This window comes from Pseudogymnoascus destructans (assembly GCF_001641265.1).
Source record: "Pseudogymnoascus destructans isolate 20631-21 unplaced genomic scaffold scaffold_36, whole genome shotgun sequence".
Taxonomy (NCBI): Eukaryota; Fungi; Ascomycota; class Leotiomycetes; order Thelebolales; family Thelebolaceae; genus Pseudogymnoascus; species Pseudogymnoascus destructans.
The window spans coordinates 89888-109649 of NW_020167555.1; the positions used below are offsets into that span (position 1 = coordinate 89888).

Genomic DNA, 19762 nt, shown 5'->3' on the forward strand with positions numbered 1-19762 from the left:
GGCAGTGTAGTATTTCAATCAGCCTTGGACACGGAATTAATTTATAGTACACTACGCTTGTGGTCGCACATCCGACGACAATTTTTATAATTTATCCGCACAGTGCTGTCTCAATATTTAAAGACATACATACTGAAGAATTGAGGCCCTTGTCTACTCGCCCAGGTAGGGAATTTCATAATAAAAATTGAATCCATCATTGGCACCCTACTTCCCAATGCGTTCTTCTTCGCTGGACTTTGTTGTACATGTTGTACTGAACACTTGTATTTGTACTCGGCTCTATCGGTTGATCACTACGTAAACTGTATGGGCAAGTTGCACCTTGTTCCCGACCATGAGTGCATTCATTGTCACTGCGAAGTGATTAAGGCAGGTTATGGTACAGTGGCTTCGTCATTAGCAATCCCCTTCTCATAATACAGCCGAGTTCTCCTGTCCATGCCACATCTATTGTCTTTCCCTCCGTCTTGGTGCGCTCCTAATGATATTATCTACCCGCAACAGAAGCTAGAAAGTCAGTATTGAAATGCGGTACGACGTGTTCGGGTCTGGCTTACCTCTGCGGCCTCCGATGCTGACGACACAACCGCCTTCTTCAACTTGTAACTCTCAATGACACCAAGCTCGCGCATATCGGCAATACCGCCGCCAGGTGTCATCAAATCCAAACCGTAAGTAGTCATGCCGTCATAGATGGCGGTTCGCAGCTTGGCCACGAGCTCGCTCGAGTCGTATCCGGCATTGTCTGCGAGGATGGTTGGCAGCTGGCGGAGAGCAACGGAGAAAGATGCAACGGCGATTTGCTTCTTGCCGTCGACCTTAAGGGCTGCTGCGTCGACGGCGCGGGCCATCAGCATCTCTGCGCATCCTCCTCCCAGGGTGGTTCTTGGCTCCTGGACTGTTTGTGACAGAACAGCCAAGGCGTCGTGGAGTGATCTCTCGGCCTCGTCCAAGAGCTGCTCGGTGGCACCTCTCAGGACGATCGTGCAAGCTTGGCCAGCAGCGACACCGGAGAATTTGATTAGCGTATCCTCACCAATGATAACCTCCTCGATAACATCGCACTGTCCAAGTTTAACCAATTCCGGGTGGTCGAAGGTGGAGGCAATGTCGCCACCAGTAACCAGGGCGAGTCTCTCAATTCCGTCGAAATCAGCATGCTCGATCGACATGATTCCAGCATCCGAAAAGAGCTGCTCAGGCCAGTTGTAGATAAGCTGCCTGTTGATGAAGCAGTTGATTCCATGTGCCTTGATCTTCTCCACCTTAGCCCTCATCTTCTCCTTCTCTGCCTTCTCTAGTTCCGCAAGCTGGCTTGTCGATGCAACAGAAACTCTGGCCCCGAAGATCTTGATCTTATCTGTGTCCATAGCAGTGTTTGCAATCATAATCTTTGCTTTCTCCAATCTCTTCGGCTGGTTTACACCAATCTTCTTGTCTAAGATGAAGCCCTCATCAAGATAGGAGTCGCTCAGCTTTCCACCGGCCTTCTTGATGATTTGAATGTGGCTGAGATCGGACGAACCCTTCATACGTAGCACTGCATCGCATGCTAGCTCTGCAAACTGATCTCTGTCTTGGGCCAGGACCTTCGAGCTGAGAGTTGTGCGTGCGATAGCGTACAAGTCCTTCCTGAACGCCTCCTTGTTGCCGCTATGATCAACAGCTGATTTCTCGAGTGCCGCCAAAGCAGCTTGGCTTGCTATCCTGTAACCCTCAATAATCGTCTGGGGATGGATCTTCTTATCGACCAGCTTCTCCGCCTCTCTTAAGAGCTCTGCTGCCAGGACTGTGACCGATGTTGTGCCGTCTCCTACTTCGTCATCTTGAACTTTTGAGATGTTCACAAGTACCTTCGCGGCTGCGTTGTCGAGGGCGATAGACTTCAGGATAGTTGCTCCATCATTCGTGACCATAATCTCGCCGGTAGAGCTACTGCAAGTTAGTAGAAGCCTTCACATGAAATAGCTGTCCACATACGCAGATTGTAAGATCTTGTCCATGCCCTTTGGGCCCAATGTGCTCTTCACCAAATCGCCAACTGCGATAGCTCCCACGAAAGCAGAAAGGCGAGCATTCTCACCCTTCTCTTCCGTCACATCACTCTGGAAAATCTGCGTAGGGTTGAAAGAAGCCATTGTGAATGATTATACCTCTCTTATACCAATTTCAAAGTGTTTATACGCGCGGGCTACTTTTTCAGAACGCGCTTTACGCCTAATCGGCCACCGTAGCGAATTTCAAAAATTAGCGCGAGCCCCACGCACATCGCGATCAAATATTCAGCTAGAATCCTAACATTTGCGACGACAAGGTATACTATTGCAGCACTGAAGCCAACTTGCAGCAAATCCTCCAGCCCATCAAGTAAGCCGATGCCCCCATATATATACTATATTATTCTCGTTGTTCTGGCACTAACCAGGCCCAAAAGCCCCCCAAAAGGATATCGCACAAATAGAATCACGCCCACTATACACTGAGGGGTTCAGCACCGAACAGCGAACCAACCGCAATCATGGCGCCGTCCTTTGATCACCTTTCGGATCCGGAGGAGGAGGAGTACGATGACGAGGAAGAACTCGACTTTTCCGACCTGAGAGAGAAATTCGAGGTTCAGCTTCAGCAGGGACTCGATACCTTCGTCTGTGTGGATGGACTGCCTAAAGTTACCGAGGAGACGAAGCCAAAGCTGATTAAGTTCTTGTTAAGAAAGCTCAACTCCGTTGGAAAGACGAAGGAGGAGTTGGTATTCATGCCAGTTGGCGCGAGTGGACAAACTGATGGGTATGTTGAAATGCCAACTCGTACAGTCTCCCAGGTGCTAACGACGGTAGATTCGCATTCGTCGAATATGCTTCCCCAGCCGAGGCCGCCGCGGCCGTCAAGTCTCTTGATGGCGTCGCTATTGATAAGAAGCACACGATGCGCGTGAACAAACTTACGGATATCGAGCGCTACGGCCGCGAGGGAGCCGTCCCCGAGGATTTCACACCACCGAAAATCGAGCCGTTCGCAGAGAAGGAGCATCTCCGCTCCTGGCTCGCGGATCCTGCTGGACGTGGCCGTGACCAGTTTGTTATGTTCAGGGGTGATAACGTTGGCGTTTTCTGGAACAACGAGAGGGATGCCCCCGAGAACATCGTTGACCGTGCCCACTGGACCGAGACCTTCGTACAGTGGTCGCCGCTAGGCACGTTCTTCACGTCCGTTCACATGCAGGGTGTTCAACTTTGGGGTGGCCCATCCTGGACTCGCATGAAGCGATTCCCCCACCCCTTTGTCAACTTGGTTGACTTCTCCCCTGGAGAGAAGTACCTCACCACCTGGTCCAACAAGCCGATCTCCATTCCGGAGGAAGGTCACCCAGCTCTGTCTATTGACGACGATGGAAAGAACTACGTTATTTGGGATATCGAGACCGGCAAGCCACTTCGTTCCTTCGCAAACCTGGACGTTCCCGGCGCATCGTTAGATGAGGCCGGACAGCCCGTCAAGCGCAAGGTGCAATGGCCAGCTTTCAAGTGGTCCTCGGACGACCAGTACGTCGCCAGGCTAAACCAGGGTACATCCATCTCTGTCTACGAGCTACCAAGGATGGGTCTCCTTGACAAGACTTCGATCAAGATCGATGGTGTTGTCGACTTCGACTGGGCACCTGCAACTGTTACTCGCGATGGTGTTAAGACTTACGAGCAGCTGTTCTGCTACTGGACTCCGGAAATTGGCAGCAACCCTGCCAAGGTTGGACTGATGAGCGTTCCATCGAAAGAGGTTGTCAGGACGTTGAATCTCTTCAGTGTCACGGATGCTAAGCTCCACTGGCAATCAGAGGGTGCATACCTCTGCGTTAAGGTTGACCGTCACTCCAAGTCCAAGAAGTCCCTCGCTACCAGTCTCGAGATTTTCCGCGTGAAGGAGAAGGGTGTCCCGGTTGAGGTCGTTGACTCGATCAAGGACACTGTTATCAACTTCGCTTGGGAGCCAAAGGGTGACAGGTTCGTTGCTATCACCACTGCCGAGGTTGTCGCCGCTACTGCCGTCCCACCAAAGACTTCCGTCTCTTTCTTCTGCCCCGAGAAGGTCAAGGGAGGCGCTGCCGTCGGAAACTTCAAGCACCTTAGGACATACGACAAAAAGAACAGCAACGCCATTTACTGGTCGCCAAAGGGCCGCTTCGTTATTGTCGCGACTGTCCACTCGCAACAAAGCTTCGACCTTGAGTTTTACGATATGGACTTTGACGGCGAGAAGCCAGAGACAGAGAAGGATTTGACTGCCAACCTTATGCTTATGAACACTGCCGACCATTTCGGTGTCACTGACATTGATTGGGATCCTACCGGACGTTATGTTGCCACAAGCGCAAGTGTATGGAAGCACACTGTAAGTTTGGCTATTCTTCACTGATGACATTATACTGACTACCTCGTAGATGGAGAACGGTTACCACTTGTACGACTTCAAGGGCGAGCAATTACGCGAAGAGCCAGTCGAGAAGTTCAAGCAATGGCTCTGGCGGCCCCGCCCAGCATCCCTACTCAACAAGGACGAGCAAAAGGCGATCCGCAAGAACCTCCGCGAGTACAGCAAGGTCTTCGACCAAGAAGACGCTGATCGCGGCGCGTCTGCCGACTTGGCCGTCGTCGAGCACAGGCGTAACCTCCTCGACGAGTGGCTCGCATGGAGAGAGATGGTTGTGGAGGAGGTTTTGGCTGAGCGCAGAGAGCTGGGCTTGCCAGAGGATCCCCTGGAGGGCCTGATCAAGCAGACCGATGAGGGCGAGGACCAGGTTATCGAAGAGATCGTTGAGGAGATCGTCGAGGAGACGGAGGAGATCATTGCTTGAGAACGTCACGACCTCACGCTTATTATTTCCTTCTCTGCATATGTATGGAGTAAGTTAGCTCATGAGATCTGGAGGGTACCCATGATCGGTGTATCCGGGTTGATGGTACACGCTGGCAATAGGGCAAAAGAATAAATGAACGAAAGATTAGTTTTTTAGTTAATGGTTTGGCGGTGTTTCCGTCATATGCAAATCGTGCTGATAAATTGGAGCCAATTGCAAATGATACGTCTAAGTCATTCCTCCATAACTTCGTTTGGGAGCAGATCATTGCTGCCTTCGTTAAATGGTAACCTAATAGTATATGAAGCGGCCTATCACATGTGAACGGGCAAAAAAATGTGAATTATTCCCCCTTGATGTTGGCAGGAGTAGTTCGCTTGTTGCCAGTTTCCACCCCATTGACCTTTGCGTACAACCACTTCAGCAAGATGGTGCTCCCAGTCATCAGCAATGCAGAACTAGCAAAGAGGAGAGCTCTGTGGGTGGTCGACAAAATGTCAAAGAGGGGGTATGGGTAGCTAAAAACATTAGAACCATGACGACGTAACGTATTGTAGCTTTAGCTGGGGGAAAGGGCCGCTTACAAGCCGTTGTGAGTGAAGCAATGCTCGATCCATGCCCAGTAAGTGAATGCCAGGACAGTGCTCAGACCAGCTGCTGGGAGATTCTTGATGGTGTAGGGCGGGCTTAGAAGCAAGAGATCCAAGACCAACAACAAGCTGGGCATGAAATGGAAGCTGATATCCGCGTATGGGTCCAGGTTGATCTCCGGGGGAACTATGAGTTCTCTGTCGATGGCCGAGATAGACCAGTACAGAATCGTGATCAGGACCTCAAGCGGGGCGCACCACAGAGACAGACTGTTCTTGATGGAAAAGAGGCGGTGCGACAGAGTGACGTCGGCCAGAAGACCAAAACCAAAGGTGATGGATGACAAGAGGAGGCCGACAATTGTCAGATATTGGTAGTGCCAGCCATAGGCCTGGTTCATCTGCGTTGGGAAGTTGATCATGTACCAGAAGGATCCGGAGAAGGAGCAGAGACCCAGAGCGTGCAAGAAAAATGATATCGCGCGGGATGGCGACTCGAAGCGCTGGAGCGGATGCTTGCGCGAAGCAGAGACCGGAGACTTTGACTTTGCCATGGTTGCGTTGGTCCAAAAAGCCCGAAGTTTTATTTTATAGTCGTGAAGTTAACGGACCAGGGAGAGACTCCCTGCATATATGTAGTCTGAATTAAATACATACCGCGTAGTACATACTATAACCTGCAAGTGGCACATGTGCAAACGACAGGCGCGCGCCCGAGGTTCTGGGGTGTTAGTGGCGTTCGCTTTTATGGGGTCCCTTGCTGAAAATCGGCCAGGGTCGATTCGGTGTCGGAATAATGTTTCACCGATCCAAAGATGTGAGGCTACAGCTGCAGGACGCGACCCAAACTACTTTCAGCCTCATCAAGTCCTCTGCCAATCCTAACCTCGAGGGGTTAACCATGAGTTCAAACGCGCAGGTCTCGAATAAGAGGCCGTACGATGAGTCGAATGCTGTGAATGACTCTCCGAAAGGAGGGCCTGCCGACGCCGAGGAAGATGGTGAGCTTCAGTGTGACATACAATGCCTACAATAGCTAACATTGTGCAGAATCTTCGGACGATGACATGGGGCCCCAATTGCCCTCGGCGGCACCTAAGAAGAAGAGACGGGTTCTCCCCTATGAAAAGCTCTACGTCGCTGCGCTGCCAACGTCAGCACGGTACTCGAAGTCCCTCATGCACAAGGAGCAGGTAGCCTTCGTTACGATGACACCACTCACCGATTTCCTGATCACCAGCTCCATCGACGGCTACGTTAAGTTCTGGAAGAAAGGCAATGAAGGCGTTGAGTTTGTGAAAGAGTTTCGCGCGCACAATGGCGAGATTAAAAGCGTGTCAGTAAGCGCAGATGGCAGGAGTTTCGCAACAGCTGGCGCGGACAAGACCATTAAAATATTCGATGTCATCACATTCGATCTATTGACTATGCTCTCTGTGGAGTTTACGCCAAAATGTGTCTGCTGGGTCCATCAGCGCGGCGCCTCGTTACCTCTGCTAGCCGTATCAGACGAGGTTAACCACTCCATACGAATATACGACGGAAGGGGCGACAACCTGGAGCCGATCCATACGCTCAAAGGGCTTCATAAAAGCGTTATTTTACTAATGGCATTTAACAATGTTTACAACTGCGTTGTATCGGCAGATGAGAGTGGCATGCTCGAGTACTGGAGACCCGGCGGCAACTATGAGAAGCCTGACAACGTCTTCGAATACAAGAGCTCCACGGACCTCTTTGAATTTAAGAAATCAAAGTCTGTACCGGCTTCCATTACAGTCTCTCCCATCGGTTCACAATTTGCAACAATGTCATTTCCGGACCGCAAGATTCGAGTTTTCGATTTTCCGACGGGAAAGCTACACCGAACGTATGATGAATCGATACAGACTATCGAAGAGATGCAGCAAGCCGGTACTGCCTTGCAAAAACTAGAAGATGTCGAGTTCAACCGGAGGCTTGCTACAGAAAGAGAGATCAATACTCCGTTATTAAGAAACAAGGTCAACGTGGTCTTTGATGAGAGCGGCCATTTCATACTGTACGGGTCGATACTTGGCACCAAGGTCATCAATACCTACACGAATCGCGTGGTCAAGGTATATGGCCAGGATGAGAACTTTAGAGCGTTGAACCTGGCAACGTACCAAGGACAACCCCAGAAGAAAGGCGTTACTACCATCGCGATGGCCGCTTCCAACAATCCGCTGCTGCAAGAATCAGAAGTTCGGGATCCCATACTCATCGAGACCGGCGTCGGGAAGCAGAGGTTCTACATGTTTAGCAATGACGAAGAGATATCCAAATCTGAACGAGATGTTCAGAATGAGAAGCCAACAAATCTCAATGCGCTGAAGGCAGTCGAAAAGAAAGTGGCAGAGACCGGAACGAGTGCGGTTATTCATACTACATATGGCGATATCCACGTGCGACTCTTCCCAGACGCCGCACCTAAAGCTGTGGAGAACTTCGTTACACATTCAAAGCGCGGCTACTACAACAACACTATCTTCCACAGAGTCATACGCCGCTTCATGATCCAGTGCGGAGATCCACTTGGTGATGGAACCGGGGGTGAGAGTATCTGGGGAAAGGAATTCGAGGACGAGTTCAGCACTTTGAGGCATGACAAGCCCTATACCTTGAGCATGGCAAATGCTGGGCCCAATACAAACGGAAGCCAGTTCTTCATCACGACTGAAAAGACTGTAAGTGAAGATCCAAATCGTACTCTGCATCGCAAAACTAACACCTGAGTAGCCATGGTTAGATAACAAGCACACGATTTTTGGGAGAGCTATCCAGGGCTTGGATGTTATTCACAAGATCGAAAACACAAAAGTGCACAAAGAAAAGCCCGAGGAGGACATCAAGATTATTAACATCTCGATAACATAGGCATTCCTACGAGGACGCGTAGAACTGTAGCCTTCGTAAATATTGAAATATGATACCCCTTGCTCAAATCGGTCGTTTGCTGTAAAACCACGAGTCTGAAATCTCCTCGCCTTTTTTCTCAGGATCTTATCCTCCGATAAGCTGGCGCTGCCCCGCCACCCAAGTTTTGAACTAACTTTGGCACCATGGACTGGACCTGGACTGCTGACAAGCCGCTCACTGATATGATTTATGATACGACTATTGTTTTCGGGAGAGCCATTCGAATGCTAAATATGATGGCGGCGCGGTAGCTCAGAGCCAATTTACAGGCGGACAAAAGCTACTACAGCCAAGTGGATACTAGGCGCCAACTAGTCCAGATGCCCATACTTTCCTATAGCACAAGGCTCTGACACCACCTCATATTCGCACACTTCCTCGCCTCACCCTCAAGGCTAGCTCTTTATGCCACGCCCAAAGAAGCCTGGGGCGCCAGAGCCCAAGAAGCGCAGCAGAAATGGTTGCTGGTACGTCCCATTCGTTGTTTCGTGCTGAGTCAGCGAGGTTGCGCGCGTCACCTTTTAAATGCAAGTGATGGCCACTGATCGTCTCTACCCAGGCCCTGCAAAGCTCGAAAGGTTAAGTGCGACGAGGCGCACCCGACGTGTCTCAGTTGCCAGCGACAGAATGAGGTGTGCGACTATAGCGTGCGGTTGAACTGGAATGGGAGAGGGAAGCGGAAGGCTGAGCCGACAGGCGGGAGACAGACGATTTTTCATGTTAATACACTCTCTGCTGATTTTGACGTCTCCCCGAAAGAGGCCGTAAAAGTCGAGGCGTCTATCTCTCCGCCGAACGGAACACATTATGGCACACGACCATCAAGCCGAGAGCATGTTGCAGACCAGGCACCGACGACTACCGACGACTACCGGCACACTGAGAAGCATTCGACAACTACCATCCCAAAGCTGGCAACATGGAGTATGGAACCGCCAAGTTTGGACTCTATCAAGGAGCCATCAACAGACAACATATCCATAGATCCCGTATTAACAGGTCAGGATACTCAACAACCTTGCGCGTCTCCGCCTTTCCAATATGCGTCTCTAAACTCGTTATATACCCAGCCATTCGAGCAGAGCTACGAGAGATATCGTGATGGGCATGATATAAAATCACCTTCAGAATCGGGTATGGAAAGTCCAACGGGCAGCTCATTTGTGGATTTTGCAGGCGATACACGGTCCTCGAAACGACTCCGTTATGGGCCCTCCAGTAGTGAAATCCACTCTCGGTTTACAGAGATGGCGCTTCCCATCCCCTTGCCGTCTCGTTATAATACCGAAATTCATTTTAGCCAGTCCTTTGCCCCAATGTCAACATCGTCTCAAAGTGACGATGGGCAGAGAAGCCTCTCCGTTAAGCTTGCGCCACTCACATCCAACGGTAGTCATATGTCGGAATGGCGAAGACTTTCCATTGACTCTCTGCTCTCTGGCGCTCCTGGAATGTCAAATGCCATGGGCACTGCTGGCTCCACTAGTAGAGAGCAAACTCCTCTCCCATATGGAGATCCGCGCGATGACATTATCACTTTGGGGGTTGATAAGGGGCTAAGGGATTTGGACATTGGGAAGAACGATGATGCAAATGCCATTTCGAAAGAATATTCCAGTCTTGATTTTAGTTTTGGCCAGCAAACGAAAGTGGCAACCTTCGAAAAGGGCGGTTATTACGAAAGGTAAACCTCCATGTCCATGCCAAAGCGCAAAACTAATGCTATTAGTCCGGTCTGGGTCAAAATTCCTCGATCATTCCACCCTTTGCCGCCGATACTACAAGAGAACCCAATGAACATCCTTTATTTCCACCATTTTATTTCACATACTGCGACGTGGGTACTACTACGCCCACATTTGGAATCAAGCTAATTTGTTAGACTTCTCGTCCCTCACCATTGTAGCTCAAATCCTTTCCAAAAGATTTTGCCACAGATAGCACTGCAGTGCAGTCATTTGATGAAGTTGGTACTGGCATACTCTGCATCTCACCGGGCTCGGCTCCTGAATCACCGAGAACCAATAACAAGAATTTCTCTATGGGTCCAGGGGTTCTTTTCCTATCTTCGCGACGCCATCGACGACCCCAAGAAAATAGTTACTGACTCCTGTCTTGCGGGGGCCATAATGTTGGCATCTCTTGAGATCATATGCCCCAAGGCCTTCGGGGTCGAGATTCCATGGCAGGAACATCTAACTGTAGCAAGGCAGCTGATTGTTGCCCGAGGAGAAGCGAACCCCAACAGTGAAATTTCAGCTACCTTTGGCTTTCTATTAAGGTGGTTTGCCTACCTCGGCGTCCTGGGTAGGCTCACTGGCGGACACAAAAACTTCCTATCCATAACAGAGGGTCTGGTAGCTTATGACAGTGAAGGAGAGCATGGTCTTCAGATCGTCTGTCTTCTTGGGTTTACAAGCCGATGCGCATCCATTTTATCCAAGATTGCAGATCTTGCTGCACTGTGCGCTCCTGGGCGTTTCGACGATACCTGCAACGAGCGGCTTGGGTGGCAACCAACAGATGATGTCAGGCAACAAGCCGAACAGCTACTCGAAGATCTCGAACACGCAAGGACTAGCTCTTTGATTCAACATTGCCCGCATCTACACTCGTCAGAAGAAGAGGCATATCAGTGGGATAGCCGCGAAATGGCTGCCACAAATGAGGCATATCACTGGGCTGGCCTTATTCATCTGCACCGTCGGGTTTTGGGCAAACCATCGACCGACAAAGACGTCCAAACCGCAGTGCGGGAGATTGTTAACCTTCTTCACAGGGTAAGAAAGGCGTCTGCAGCAGAAGCATGTCTACTTTTCCCCATGTTTAGTGCTGGGTGCGATGCACAAGACGCGGAGGAACGGAGCTTTATAATGGAGAGGATGAGAAATGTCGAAGGCATTGGGATGAGCCAGGTAAGATTGACTACCATTTGGTAATAGTAGCAATTACTAAACTCCTTGGAAGGTTAGAAAGGCACGGAACCTGATTCAAAACGTTTGGGATACTGGAAAGCCCTGGGAAATGCTTGCAAGTGGCGAATTTGTAGGCTGAAGCCTTCAGGGATGTCGCACGACTACCGCAATCTGGCTAGGACAGACTCTAGTACAAGGCAAAAAGCCTACCAAGCACGTCGCTTTTTTCGATGGACATCGTTCCATTGCCAACTTGACGCGGTGAGGCACGCATTTGTTGTCAATATGCTACAGTGTCCAAGAGAAAACCAATCGCCTGAATCCGCTAGTGCTGGGCATCACGTTAAAAGGCACCAATACGTCCAGAACTCAATACTGTCATCAGGTAGGCAGACACAAGAAAGATGGCATGTTTGCGAGCAATCGCGGATGAGCCATCCGGACGATGGGGGCGCGTCGAAACGCATAGAGCCGATCTCTCGATAGCCGGCTGTTGAGAAGTCGTGCGCTGGATACTTACCACCACCTGAACGCTGCCGCGCGGTTTCATGGTGCGAGGTTCGGCATTCAGTCTCTTCGCCGCGATGCGCTTGAAACCTGTCGGTACCATCTAAACGGGGTCCTTTGTGAAGGAGAAGCGCGATATGGAGTGTTGCTTAATGCGATATACTGCATCTAGCAATACTCCGCTCCGAAGCCACCATCTCGGACTCGGCCGAGGAGGACCCATCTAGTATTTCGTCGGCTATCTCTGCGTGGAACTAGTATGAACACGCTACTGTATCGATATACTTCAACGTTTGGTTTGGAATGCGCACGTTGTATGCGTTGGTAGTTGGGCTGGTCGCGTCTCCCACGGGTATTTATTACTCTGGTGCTACCACTGCTGATCACCCTGCTTGGCACATGGGTTTCTGGATAAGTCAATTTAGGGTTTCTGAGTTCGATATAGAGAGTGTGGGCCTCATCTTGGGATATCTCAGTCTTTGGATATTGTAGTGACGCTGGTGTTCCGTCCTGTACCTGCCCTCCATAGTAGACGGGGCATTCATCATTAAGGCGGAGAGATAGCAAAACCTCGCTGAGTAATTCTGGGGTGGTTGCGGGCATTCATAGATCTATAAACTTGGTCCTTCCCATTTAATATATCTCCCTTGGATATCGCTGTGCATGTGGTGTAGTTATGTTTTACCTTTGTGTGTTTTGACTGGCCATGGATAAGAATATGGGCCTTGGAGGCCCCTGACTGGGTCTGTTTTGTTCATATAAACCTTCGTTTTGTATGTGATTTTCGTGGAGGCTGTAGAAGAATCTATTGTTGTATATAAAGGCATATGAACTCCTATTTTGAGTATGGTGAACTCTGTGCCGTAGTATTTCACATAACATCTCATCGTCTGCGGTGGCTGGCACGAAGCTCCCCCCCATTTCCTCTTTCAGCGACAGACACTCACCTTAACGTACACAACTTCCAATAATTACAAGGAGCTAGCGATTGTTTGCAGTGTTTGCCCGCCCTTCCATTTCGCTTCCGTCCAATGGCGTGAAGCCATGACAGTCGCGCTTAAAGTGAATATCAGCGCGCTTAACGATTTCGAAATCACCCACCTGGGTATAAATACCCCTTCTCCCCCCCATATTCTTGTTCTTCTTCCTCCTTTCTTGTTTTTCATTTCCTTTCATTTCTTTTACTCCTGCACCAAGCGGTGTATTGTCGAAACTTCTATCCTCTTTTCTTACACATACCTTGCCTTGGTCTTATCCTTCATTGGACTTCGATCTTGGTTTGTGTATTGTACCACAGTTCTTCTTCCTTATTTTACATAGCTTGCCTTGGTCTTATTCTTCATTGGCTTTGATCTTAGTTCGTGTATTTACACTAGATCTTCTTCTACAGCTCCTCTTTCACAGCTCCTCTTTCACAGCTCCTCTTTCACAGCTCCTCTTTCACAGCTCCTCTTTCACAGTTCCTCTCCACAGCTCTTTTTCACAGTTCTTCTTTCCACAGTTCTTCTTCCACAGCTCTTCCAATCTTTTCTTTGCCATTGTTTTTGCTGCATACTTTTGCTGCATACAAATCGAACTGTTCAGATGATGATAATACTACTACTTGTTCCCAACATCATCCATTAGGATTGATTTGAGGTTCCCTGGATATTTGCTGATGAGCAGTTTTATTTATTTATTTCAGCAATCTTTTCAGCATTTACCTTCTCTTTGTTTTTCTTTTTGTTCTATATAAATTGAACTGTTCAGATGATGTTTCCATCCCGTTACCCAATCCCACTATCATCCACTTGGATTGATTTGAGGACAGCGGAAGCATTTACTGATGAACAGTTTGATTTATTTACTTCTATCTTTTCGCATTTATTTTTATTTATTTTGTTTTTGTTTATATATAACTGTTCAGATGATGTTTCCATCCCGTTACCCAATCCCAATATCATCCACTTGGATTGATTTGAGGACAGTGGAAGCATTTACTGATGAACAGTTTGATTTATTTACTTCTATCTTTTCGCATTTTTTTTGGTTTATATAACTGTTCAGATGATGATAAAGCTTTGAACTCCAGATCGTCCTTGGACTGGTCACAGTTTGGGTCGTTGAGGGTCCCAGTCTTGAAATTATTCTGCGAGTCTCAAACAATCGTCGACCGCAGATAAGAAACTGACTTCAAATAACAGCATTACTCGATACCCAAACCTCCAACCAATTCCAACATACACTTTATTCCATATTTTTTCTCGTTTGTTTGTTTCGCAGCGTGGATCTAGCTCAAGTCGCAACAAAACAGAGTCAAAGGGGGAATAACCCACCCAACTCAAGCTGAGATTTGTTGTTCGAAACGATGAAAAGAGCATATAACTTGAGATCTGGCTATCAAATTAGTCGAATTGATGACAGTAAAGTTTATGGTACTGATCGAACATATTTCAACGCAAAATCAATCAATACAACCTATCAATGTCTTTAAAAAGTTATTTGAAATATATGTGCTGTAAATACATGATATATGGTTCTATATGCGAAGGAAGACACCACGCACGCTATGAACTCCTGGTAATCTCGTGAAGCTTTACAACTTGGACTTGACCTTCTTCTCCTCTGCCTCGGCCTGCTGCTTCAGGACCCTCCGCAAGATCTTGCCGCTCGCGGTCTTAGGTATCACATCAACGAATCTAACACCTCCTCTCAAGCGCTTGTGGCCAGCTACCTTACTGGACAGCCAATCCGCAATATTCTTGCCCGTCTCCGGTGTACCGGGAACACCAGCCTTGGGCACGACGTATGCGCGAGGGACCTCGGTTGCCTGGTCTTCATTGTAGATGCCAAGAACAGCAACATCGTCGATATCCGGGTGCGAAAGCAGAAGACCCTCTAGTTCTGCGGGAGGAACTTGGAATCCCTTATATTTGATGAGTTCCTTCACGCGGTCTGTGATATAGAAGTTTCCCTTCTTGTCTTGGAACCCGACGTCACCGGTCTTGAAATAACCGTCGTCGGTGAGCGCGTTCTTCGTGCCTTCAGGGTTCTTCCAGTAACCCAAGAACACATTAGGTCCCTTGATCCATAGCTCACCAGTCTCCCCGACTTCAAGTTCTTTCTCCTCGGCCGACATGAACTTCGCGGTCTGGTTGGGCAGAAGGCGTCCGACTGAGCCCATTGCCGTTTGCCAGTCCTCCCAGCGCTGCGAGTGAGTCGTGGGAGATGTCTCGGACAGGCCATATCCCTGCTTGACCTTGATGTTGCGTTTGGCATACAATGCGTTGACAATTTCCCGCGTGAGGGGTGCTGCACCCGAGTTTATCATTCTGATTGTGCTGAGGTCGTACTTGTCCACCACTGGGTTCTTGGCAAGCTGAAGAACCACTGGTGGTACGGCATAGGCGAAGGTAATTTTATTCTCCTGGATGATGGAGCAGAATCTCTCGAGGTCAAATTTCGCCATAACATATGTGGTGAGGCCTCTGAAGAATGCGTAATGAACAAGGCAGGTAAGGCCTGTTGAATATATTAGTGGTTGTTGGGCGAGAAGGTAGAAAGGATGCCATACCATAAATGTGGAAAAATGGAAGGAAAGAAAGGAGTTTGTCGCCTTTGCCATCAGGTCCACCATCAGAACTCAAATTATTGCCTTCCCCTACAGCATGCATGAATAAGTTAGACACAATGTTGCGGTGTGACAGCATGACACCCTTTGGGTGGCCAGTGGTGCCACTGCTATAGACTAAGAAGGCAAGGTCCTTTTCGGGGTTCACTCGTGTTCTGACATATCTTGTTGCCCCCGAGAGGTTCCGAATGCTAGTGAAATGCTTGAATCTGTCATCCCTCTCGTCTCCGAGGATAATGATCCTCTTCTCCGAAAGGCCAACAGATTTGGCGGCAGCTCGGGCATCCGCCAGGAATGCTTTCTGTGTCACAAGTGCTTTGGCACCGCAATCTTTAAGCTGGAAAGCCAATTCTGCGGGAGTGTACGCTGGGTTGGCAGGAGAGATCACCCCTCCGGCCCAGTGGGTTCCCCATATCACCGCTGGTGTGTCAATGCTGTTGGGTGTATAGAGGGCAAGGACATCGCCCTTCTTCCAGTCCCATTGAGCCTTGAGACCCTTGCCAAAGTCAATCGCAGCCTTCTTTGTCTCTGCGAAAGTATACGACCGGTTCGTCTCGGGATCGACGTAGATTACTGTAGGCAGAATTAGAGTTCTGACACGGCCGTGTTATCTTGGGCCAAGGCTCACCTTTGTTATCAGAAAACGGCCTATCTTTCGTCTCAAATAATAGGCCCCAGACATCGACAGCTGGCACATCAATATCTGGGAATCTATTGGGGTTAGAGGAAAATCGCTGTGTCATTTTGGATGAGCACGCCTCACCTAGATTTGGTAACCATTATTATGGGGAGGGGGATAGGGCTGGGCTTGGTATCAACTGAGAAGAATTGGGCAGAATTGAGAAAAACAATAATAACGGTGAAGAGATAAATGTCAAGATCTGGAGCCCATGGAATATATATGTTGAGGATGTAGGTAACACTACGGAGTACAACTGAGGGCTATGCCACTTGCCACATCGAGTAACTTGGACCTGACATTCACAGGGGAATGCGGGGAAGTATGGGGATTTTCGGGCAATCGGGATTTTCGGGCAATGGGCGCGCTAAACGGTGCTTAGGTAAGGAATTCGCTGACCAGGCCGAGGCACAGCAGATCAAAGCCGAGTGGTGTCAAGGGACGCTACGGCAGAGTAAGATTGATAGGTCTATACCAAGGTCCATTTTACCATCCACTTGCCGATATGGCTGCTCTTCGTTGTCAAAACGCACTGCGGTATACCGTCTGTGGCGCCCCGCCCTATTTGCGCGCCTCTCAGCGAAGATGGGCGCAGGTCCACGACATCCGCTTCCTCGTCACTCGCGCACAGCCAGACAGGGTTCTGGAGAAGTATAAGGAGAAGCTGGCGAAGAAGGCGAAATCGTAAGTCGATGTTCTCTGGTCGGCCCTTGGCGTGAACTTTAGCTGACAAGGTTGGTTCTTGTTAGGGAAGGATTGAGCGATGTCAATGAGTTGAAAGAAGCGTACAAGGATAAAATCACAGAGCTGAAGAAGAAACCTGCTACTCCGTCTGGCACTATAGATGGACGCCCACCGCCAGCTCCTGAAGCAATAAACGAAGCTGCAGCCAAGTCGCCATTCCCCCCCCCGCCACCGCCACCACAAGTTCCTTCTTCAAAGTCCAGCACGCCTGGTGTACGGACACTATCATCATACCTGGACGTCGCCAAGACGAGAGAGCTTCCTCACAAGGAAATCGAAACCATATGGCGCCTCCGACACGCCTCAAACCCTCAGTCACTCTGTGCTACCGTGCCGCTAGAGACATACAAGACCATAGAAGCATCTGCAAAGAAGTTTCCCCACTTCGTCCTACCATTGCCCCGCGAAGGACAGGGCGCAGAGATCCATCTGCTACAGTGGACGTTCCCAGCGCCTGATACTGTCACGGTTCTCTTCACCCACCTCGCAGAGTTCAAGTTGAGAGGCGAATTTGCACAGCCGCATACAACTATTACCCACCACTTGGAATTGGCTGCGGAGAAAGAGGTGGTTCTGGTCCAAGGTCAGGTGATTGAGAACAGAGGAGTCACTGTCGACGAGGCCAAATTTCTGTTGATGTGCCTGCAGAAATTTTACGGATTTGGAAGCGAGAGTGCTGACCGTAAGAGGCTACTGGAGCTGTTTGGAAAAGGAGATCCAGCCTTTAAGGTTGAGGATCTGGTTGAGGAGACTGAAAAGATATTTTAAACTAGTGACGAGATATACCGGTGCATTTCTGGCATTGCTGAGGTGTATCATTGTACAACACGCAGGAAGTGTAGGATTAGACAAAGATAGTGTATATGAACTGTTGAATAGAGATTAGGGATATATTTTCTGCGGTTGTAAATATCTGTCGAGGTAAGGGGTTTTGGTTTTGGCTATCAGACCCAGGAAACGACTGTGGACTCCCAACCACCGCTGTTCATCCCACGTGAAAATGATAATACTGACCAGCAAAGCAAGGAGGTATATGTCATATGGTATTGACAAGTGCGGAGAAACTATCAAGAAACTCGCCACACAACTCAAGCAAACATGCACAGCTGTATTTTGGACAAGTGGATGATCAACCTTGGCACGTATTAATTCCAACAGCGGTCTTAGCAACAGTCCTCTCCTTCCCCAAGAGCCCCGAAAAAAATATACAGGACAATCCAAACGCCCAGCATGAACAGACGTACTTGAGATGCACAAAACCAAGCCGGGTACTGTCAACTCCGAGACCAGCGGATGCCCCAGCTCTCAATCCACAGCGCTCTCTGGTTATGCCTCCGCCTCCCCGATAAAGTCCTCAAAGCTTCCCCACACGGTGAACTTTGCAGTAAAATGCGAGAACAGCAGCCTCATGAGCTCATTCGGGTTCTTCATTTGCCTATACGACCCTCGCTTAGACGGTTCGATAGTGAGCAGCATCCATCCCAGCGCAATCTTCGAGGAGCGATCATAGTCTCGCGGGGGTAGATCGCGCTCCTTGAGAGTTTCCACGCTGAGGGCGACGGTGTCCCAGGCGTCAGGATCGGTGATTAAGAGGATGCCCTGCAGCTGGCTCCGCCACTCTTCGAAGTTGTCGGGGTTCTTGAGCTTGTAGATCGAGTATTGCGGGGGTATTGGGGACATCGTTTGGTGTTTGGTTACGCGTGCCTGTTCTTAATTAGAGGGCTTTTGGATAGGGATCCCTTGGTACATACTGGTTTGGGGGCCCTCGGAGGGGGAAAAGGCTTCTGTAGCTTCAAGTCAAGATAGACCGCCTAGTCGTTTTGCTCCAAATGATTGATCTGTTGGCTGCGTGAGGCGGATATGACGCATGGGATTGTGAATTAGAGAAAGTGCCAAAGGTAGGATTGTATCATATATTTATGCCGCTCTTGCGTGAAGGAGGAAGGATAATGGCGGCGTTGAAAGAATGAGAGGGGCTCCCAAAGAGGACATGAGGTTGAAGAGAGTATAGAATTATCGAGGCGGGCTTCACAAGCGTCGAAGGCAGTGCTTGTGAAGGAGAGTAATTATTCGCGCTTCACAGCTCTGGGTGAGATTATCGAGTGTTTATCCGTGAGTTGTCTCCAGAAACGGCAGGAAGCACCATCCGTACCTGCCATTTCAGCCCAAATTTGGTAGCGTTAATCTCATCTATATCGTGCATCTTGCCGTCGCTCACTCAAAATAATAATAATTTTGGTCAATACCATTCACAATCCGTGTAGTGGAGACGCTGAGTTCAAACCCTATGGAAAGAGGTTGGTGCCAGCATACTGTTCTCAGATGTGACACCGCGTCTGGTGCGTTGCTGAACCTCGACCAGCATCAAGTCAGACCTTCCATCCCTTGTCGCACGTCAGTCTCCATACTGATAACTCGTACATAGTATACGGAGTAGAGCAACAGGTAAACTCATAAAGCGAGTCGGCACTTAGCCCACCCGGATTTTGTTTGAGAGCTGAGAAACTCATATTTAATCCTGGTCTTTTTGTTTTTTATCTAGCTCCCCTCGGATTTAAATCCTATTGGCAGATATAATTATAAGGGGTCTATTTGGAGGCTTGCCAGACATTCGAGCATTGATTGCTATCCGGCTCAACGCACCCCGCAAGACTATTACACAAGAGCACCGTCTGATAAACTTCATATGGCATCCGCCGAGACATCATAATCCTTCGCTTGGGTTCTCTGCGAAATACGGGATAGCAAATCTTCGCAGAGTTCGTAAAGCAAGACAACACGCGGGATTTGTCTGTGTTCGGCTTAGACACCAACCCACAAGCTGCATGAGTAAGGGTTCGGGGAACAAGTCAACTGCCAAGTCAAGCGTATACGAAGTACGATGCGTGATAGGGAGCTAGAGCAGGGGCAGCATCTATTTTG

At 49.2% G+C, this 19762-nt stretch overlaps 8 protein-coding genes across 8 annotated transcripts; 5 read left to right on the forward strand and 3 right to left on the reverse strand.

Annotated features, from left to right (window-relative positions):
- Positions 1-51: 51 nt before the first annotated feature.
- On the reverse strand, positions 52-2182 carry CCT2 (T-complex protein 1 subunit beta). The gene is made up of 3 exons (XM_024472557.1): positions 1984-2182; positions 561-1935; positions 52-510 (listed from the first exon to the last, which is right to left on the reverse strand). Exons 1-3 carry the CDS (start codon positions 2139-2141, stop codon positions 451-453), a joined length of 1593 nt encoding a protein of 530 aa, XP_024319796.1. The 5' UTR covers positions 2142-2182; the 3' UTR covers positions 52-450.
- An 83-nt stretch (positions 2183-2265) lies between these two features.
- Positions 2266-5011, forward strand: PRT1 (Translation initiation factor 3 subunit b). The gene is made up of 4 exons (XM_024472558.1): positions 2266-2370; positions 2438-2790; positions 2841-4389; positions 4439-5011. The coding sequence occupies exons 2-4, from the start codon at positions 2522-2524 to the stop codon at positions 4850-4852; spliced, it is 2232 nt and encodes a 743-aa protein (XP_024319795.1). The 5' UTR covers positions 2266-2370; positions 2438-2521; the 3' UTR covers positions 4853-5011.
- Positions 5012-6133, reverse strand: VC83_09020 (uncharacterized protein). Its single transcript, XM_024472559.1, has 2 exons — positions 5440-6133; positions 5012-5373 (listed from the first exon to the last, which is right to left on the reverse strand). Exons 1-2 carry the CDS (start codon positions 5997-5999, stop codon positions 5199-5201), a joined length of 735 nt encoding a protein of 244 aa, XP_024319802.1. The 5' UTR covers positions 6000-6133; the 3' UTR covers positions 5012-5198.
- Positions 6134-6309: 176 nt separating this feature from the next.
- VC83_09021 (uncharacterized protein) lies at positions 6310-8383 on the forward strand. The gene is made up of 3 exons (XM_024472560.1): positions 6310-6446; positions 6496-8153; positions 8206-8383. Exons 1-3 carry the CDS (start codon positions 6347-6349, stop codon positions 8341-8343), a joined length of 1896 nt encoding a protein of 631 aa, XP_024319803.1. The 5' UTR covers positions 6310-6346; the 3' UTR covers positions 8344-8383.
- Positions 8384-12444, forward strand: VC83_09022 (uncharacterized protein). The gene is made up of 5 exons (XM_024472561.1): positions 8384-8852; positions 8945-10069; positions 10115-10222; positions 10268-11300; positions 11353-12444. The coding sequence occupies exons 1-5, from the start codon at positions 8791-8793 to the stop codon at positions 11437-11439; spliced, it is 2415 nt and encodes an 804-aa protein (XP_024319804.1). The 5' UTR covers positions 8384-8790; the 3' UTR covers positions 11440-12444.
- A 1828-nt stretch (positions 12445-14272) lies between these two features.
- Positions 14273-16396, reverse strand: VC83_09023 (uncharacterized protein). Its single transcript, XM_024472562.1, has 4 exons — positions 16181-16396; positions 16046-16128; positions 15361-15990; positions 14273-15308 (listed from the first exon to the last, which is right to left on the reverse strand). Exons 1-4 carry the CDS (start codon positions 16195-16197, stop codon positions 14383-14385), a joined length of 1656 nt encoding a protein of 551 aa, XP_024319783.1. The 5' UTR covers positions 16198-16396; the 3' UTR covers positions 14273-14382.
- Positions 16397-16519: 123 nt separating this feature from the next.
- On the forward strand, positions 16520-17806 carry VC83_09024 (uncharacterized protein). Its single transcript, XM_024472563.1, has 2 exons — positions 16520-16780; positions 16846-17806. The coding sequence occupies exons 1-2, from the start codon at positions 16602-16604 to the stop codon at positions 17606-17608; spliced, it is 942 nt and encodes a 313-aa protein (XP_024319798.1). The 5' UTR covers positions 16520-16601; the 3' UTR covers positions 17609-17806.
- A 74-nt stretch (positions 17807-17880) lies between these two features.
- On the forward strand, positions 17881-18189 carry VC83_09025 (uncharacterized protein; the record flags this gene model as incomplete). The annotated part of the gene is made up of 1 exon (XM_024472564.1): positions 17881-18189. The coding sequence occupies one exon, from the start codon at positions 17881-17883 to the stop codon at positions 18187-18189; it is 309 nt and encodes a 102-aa protein (XP_024319799.1).
- Positions 18190-19762: the final 1573 nt, after the last annotated feature.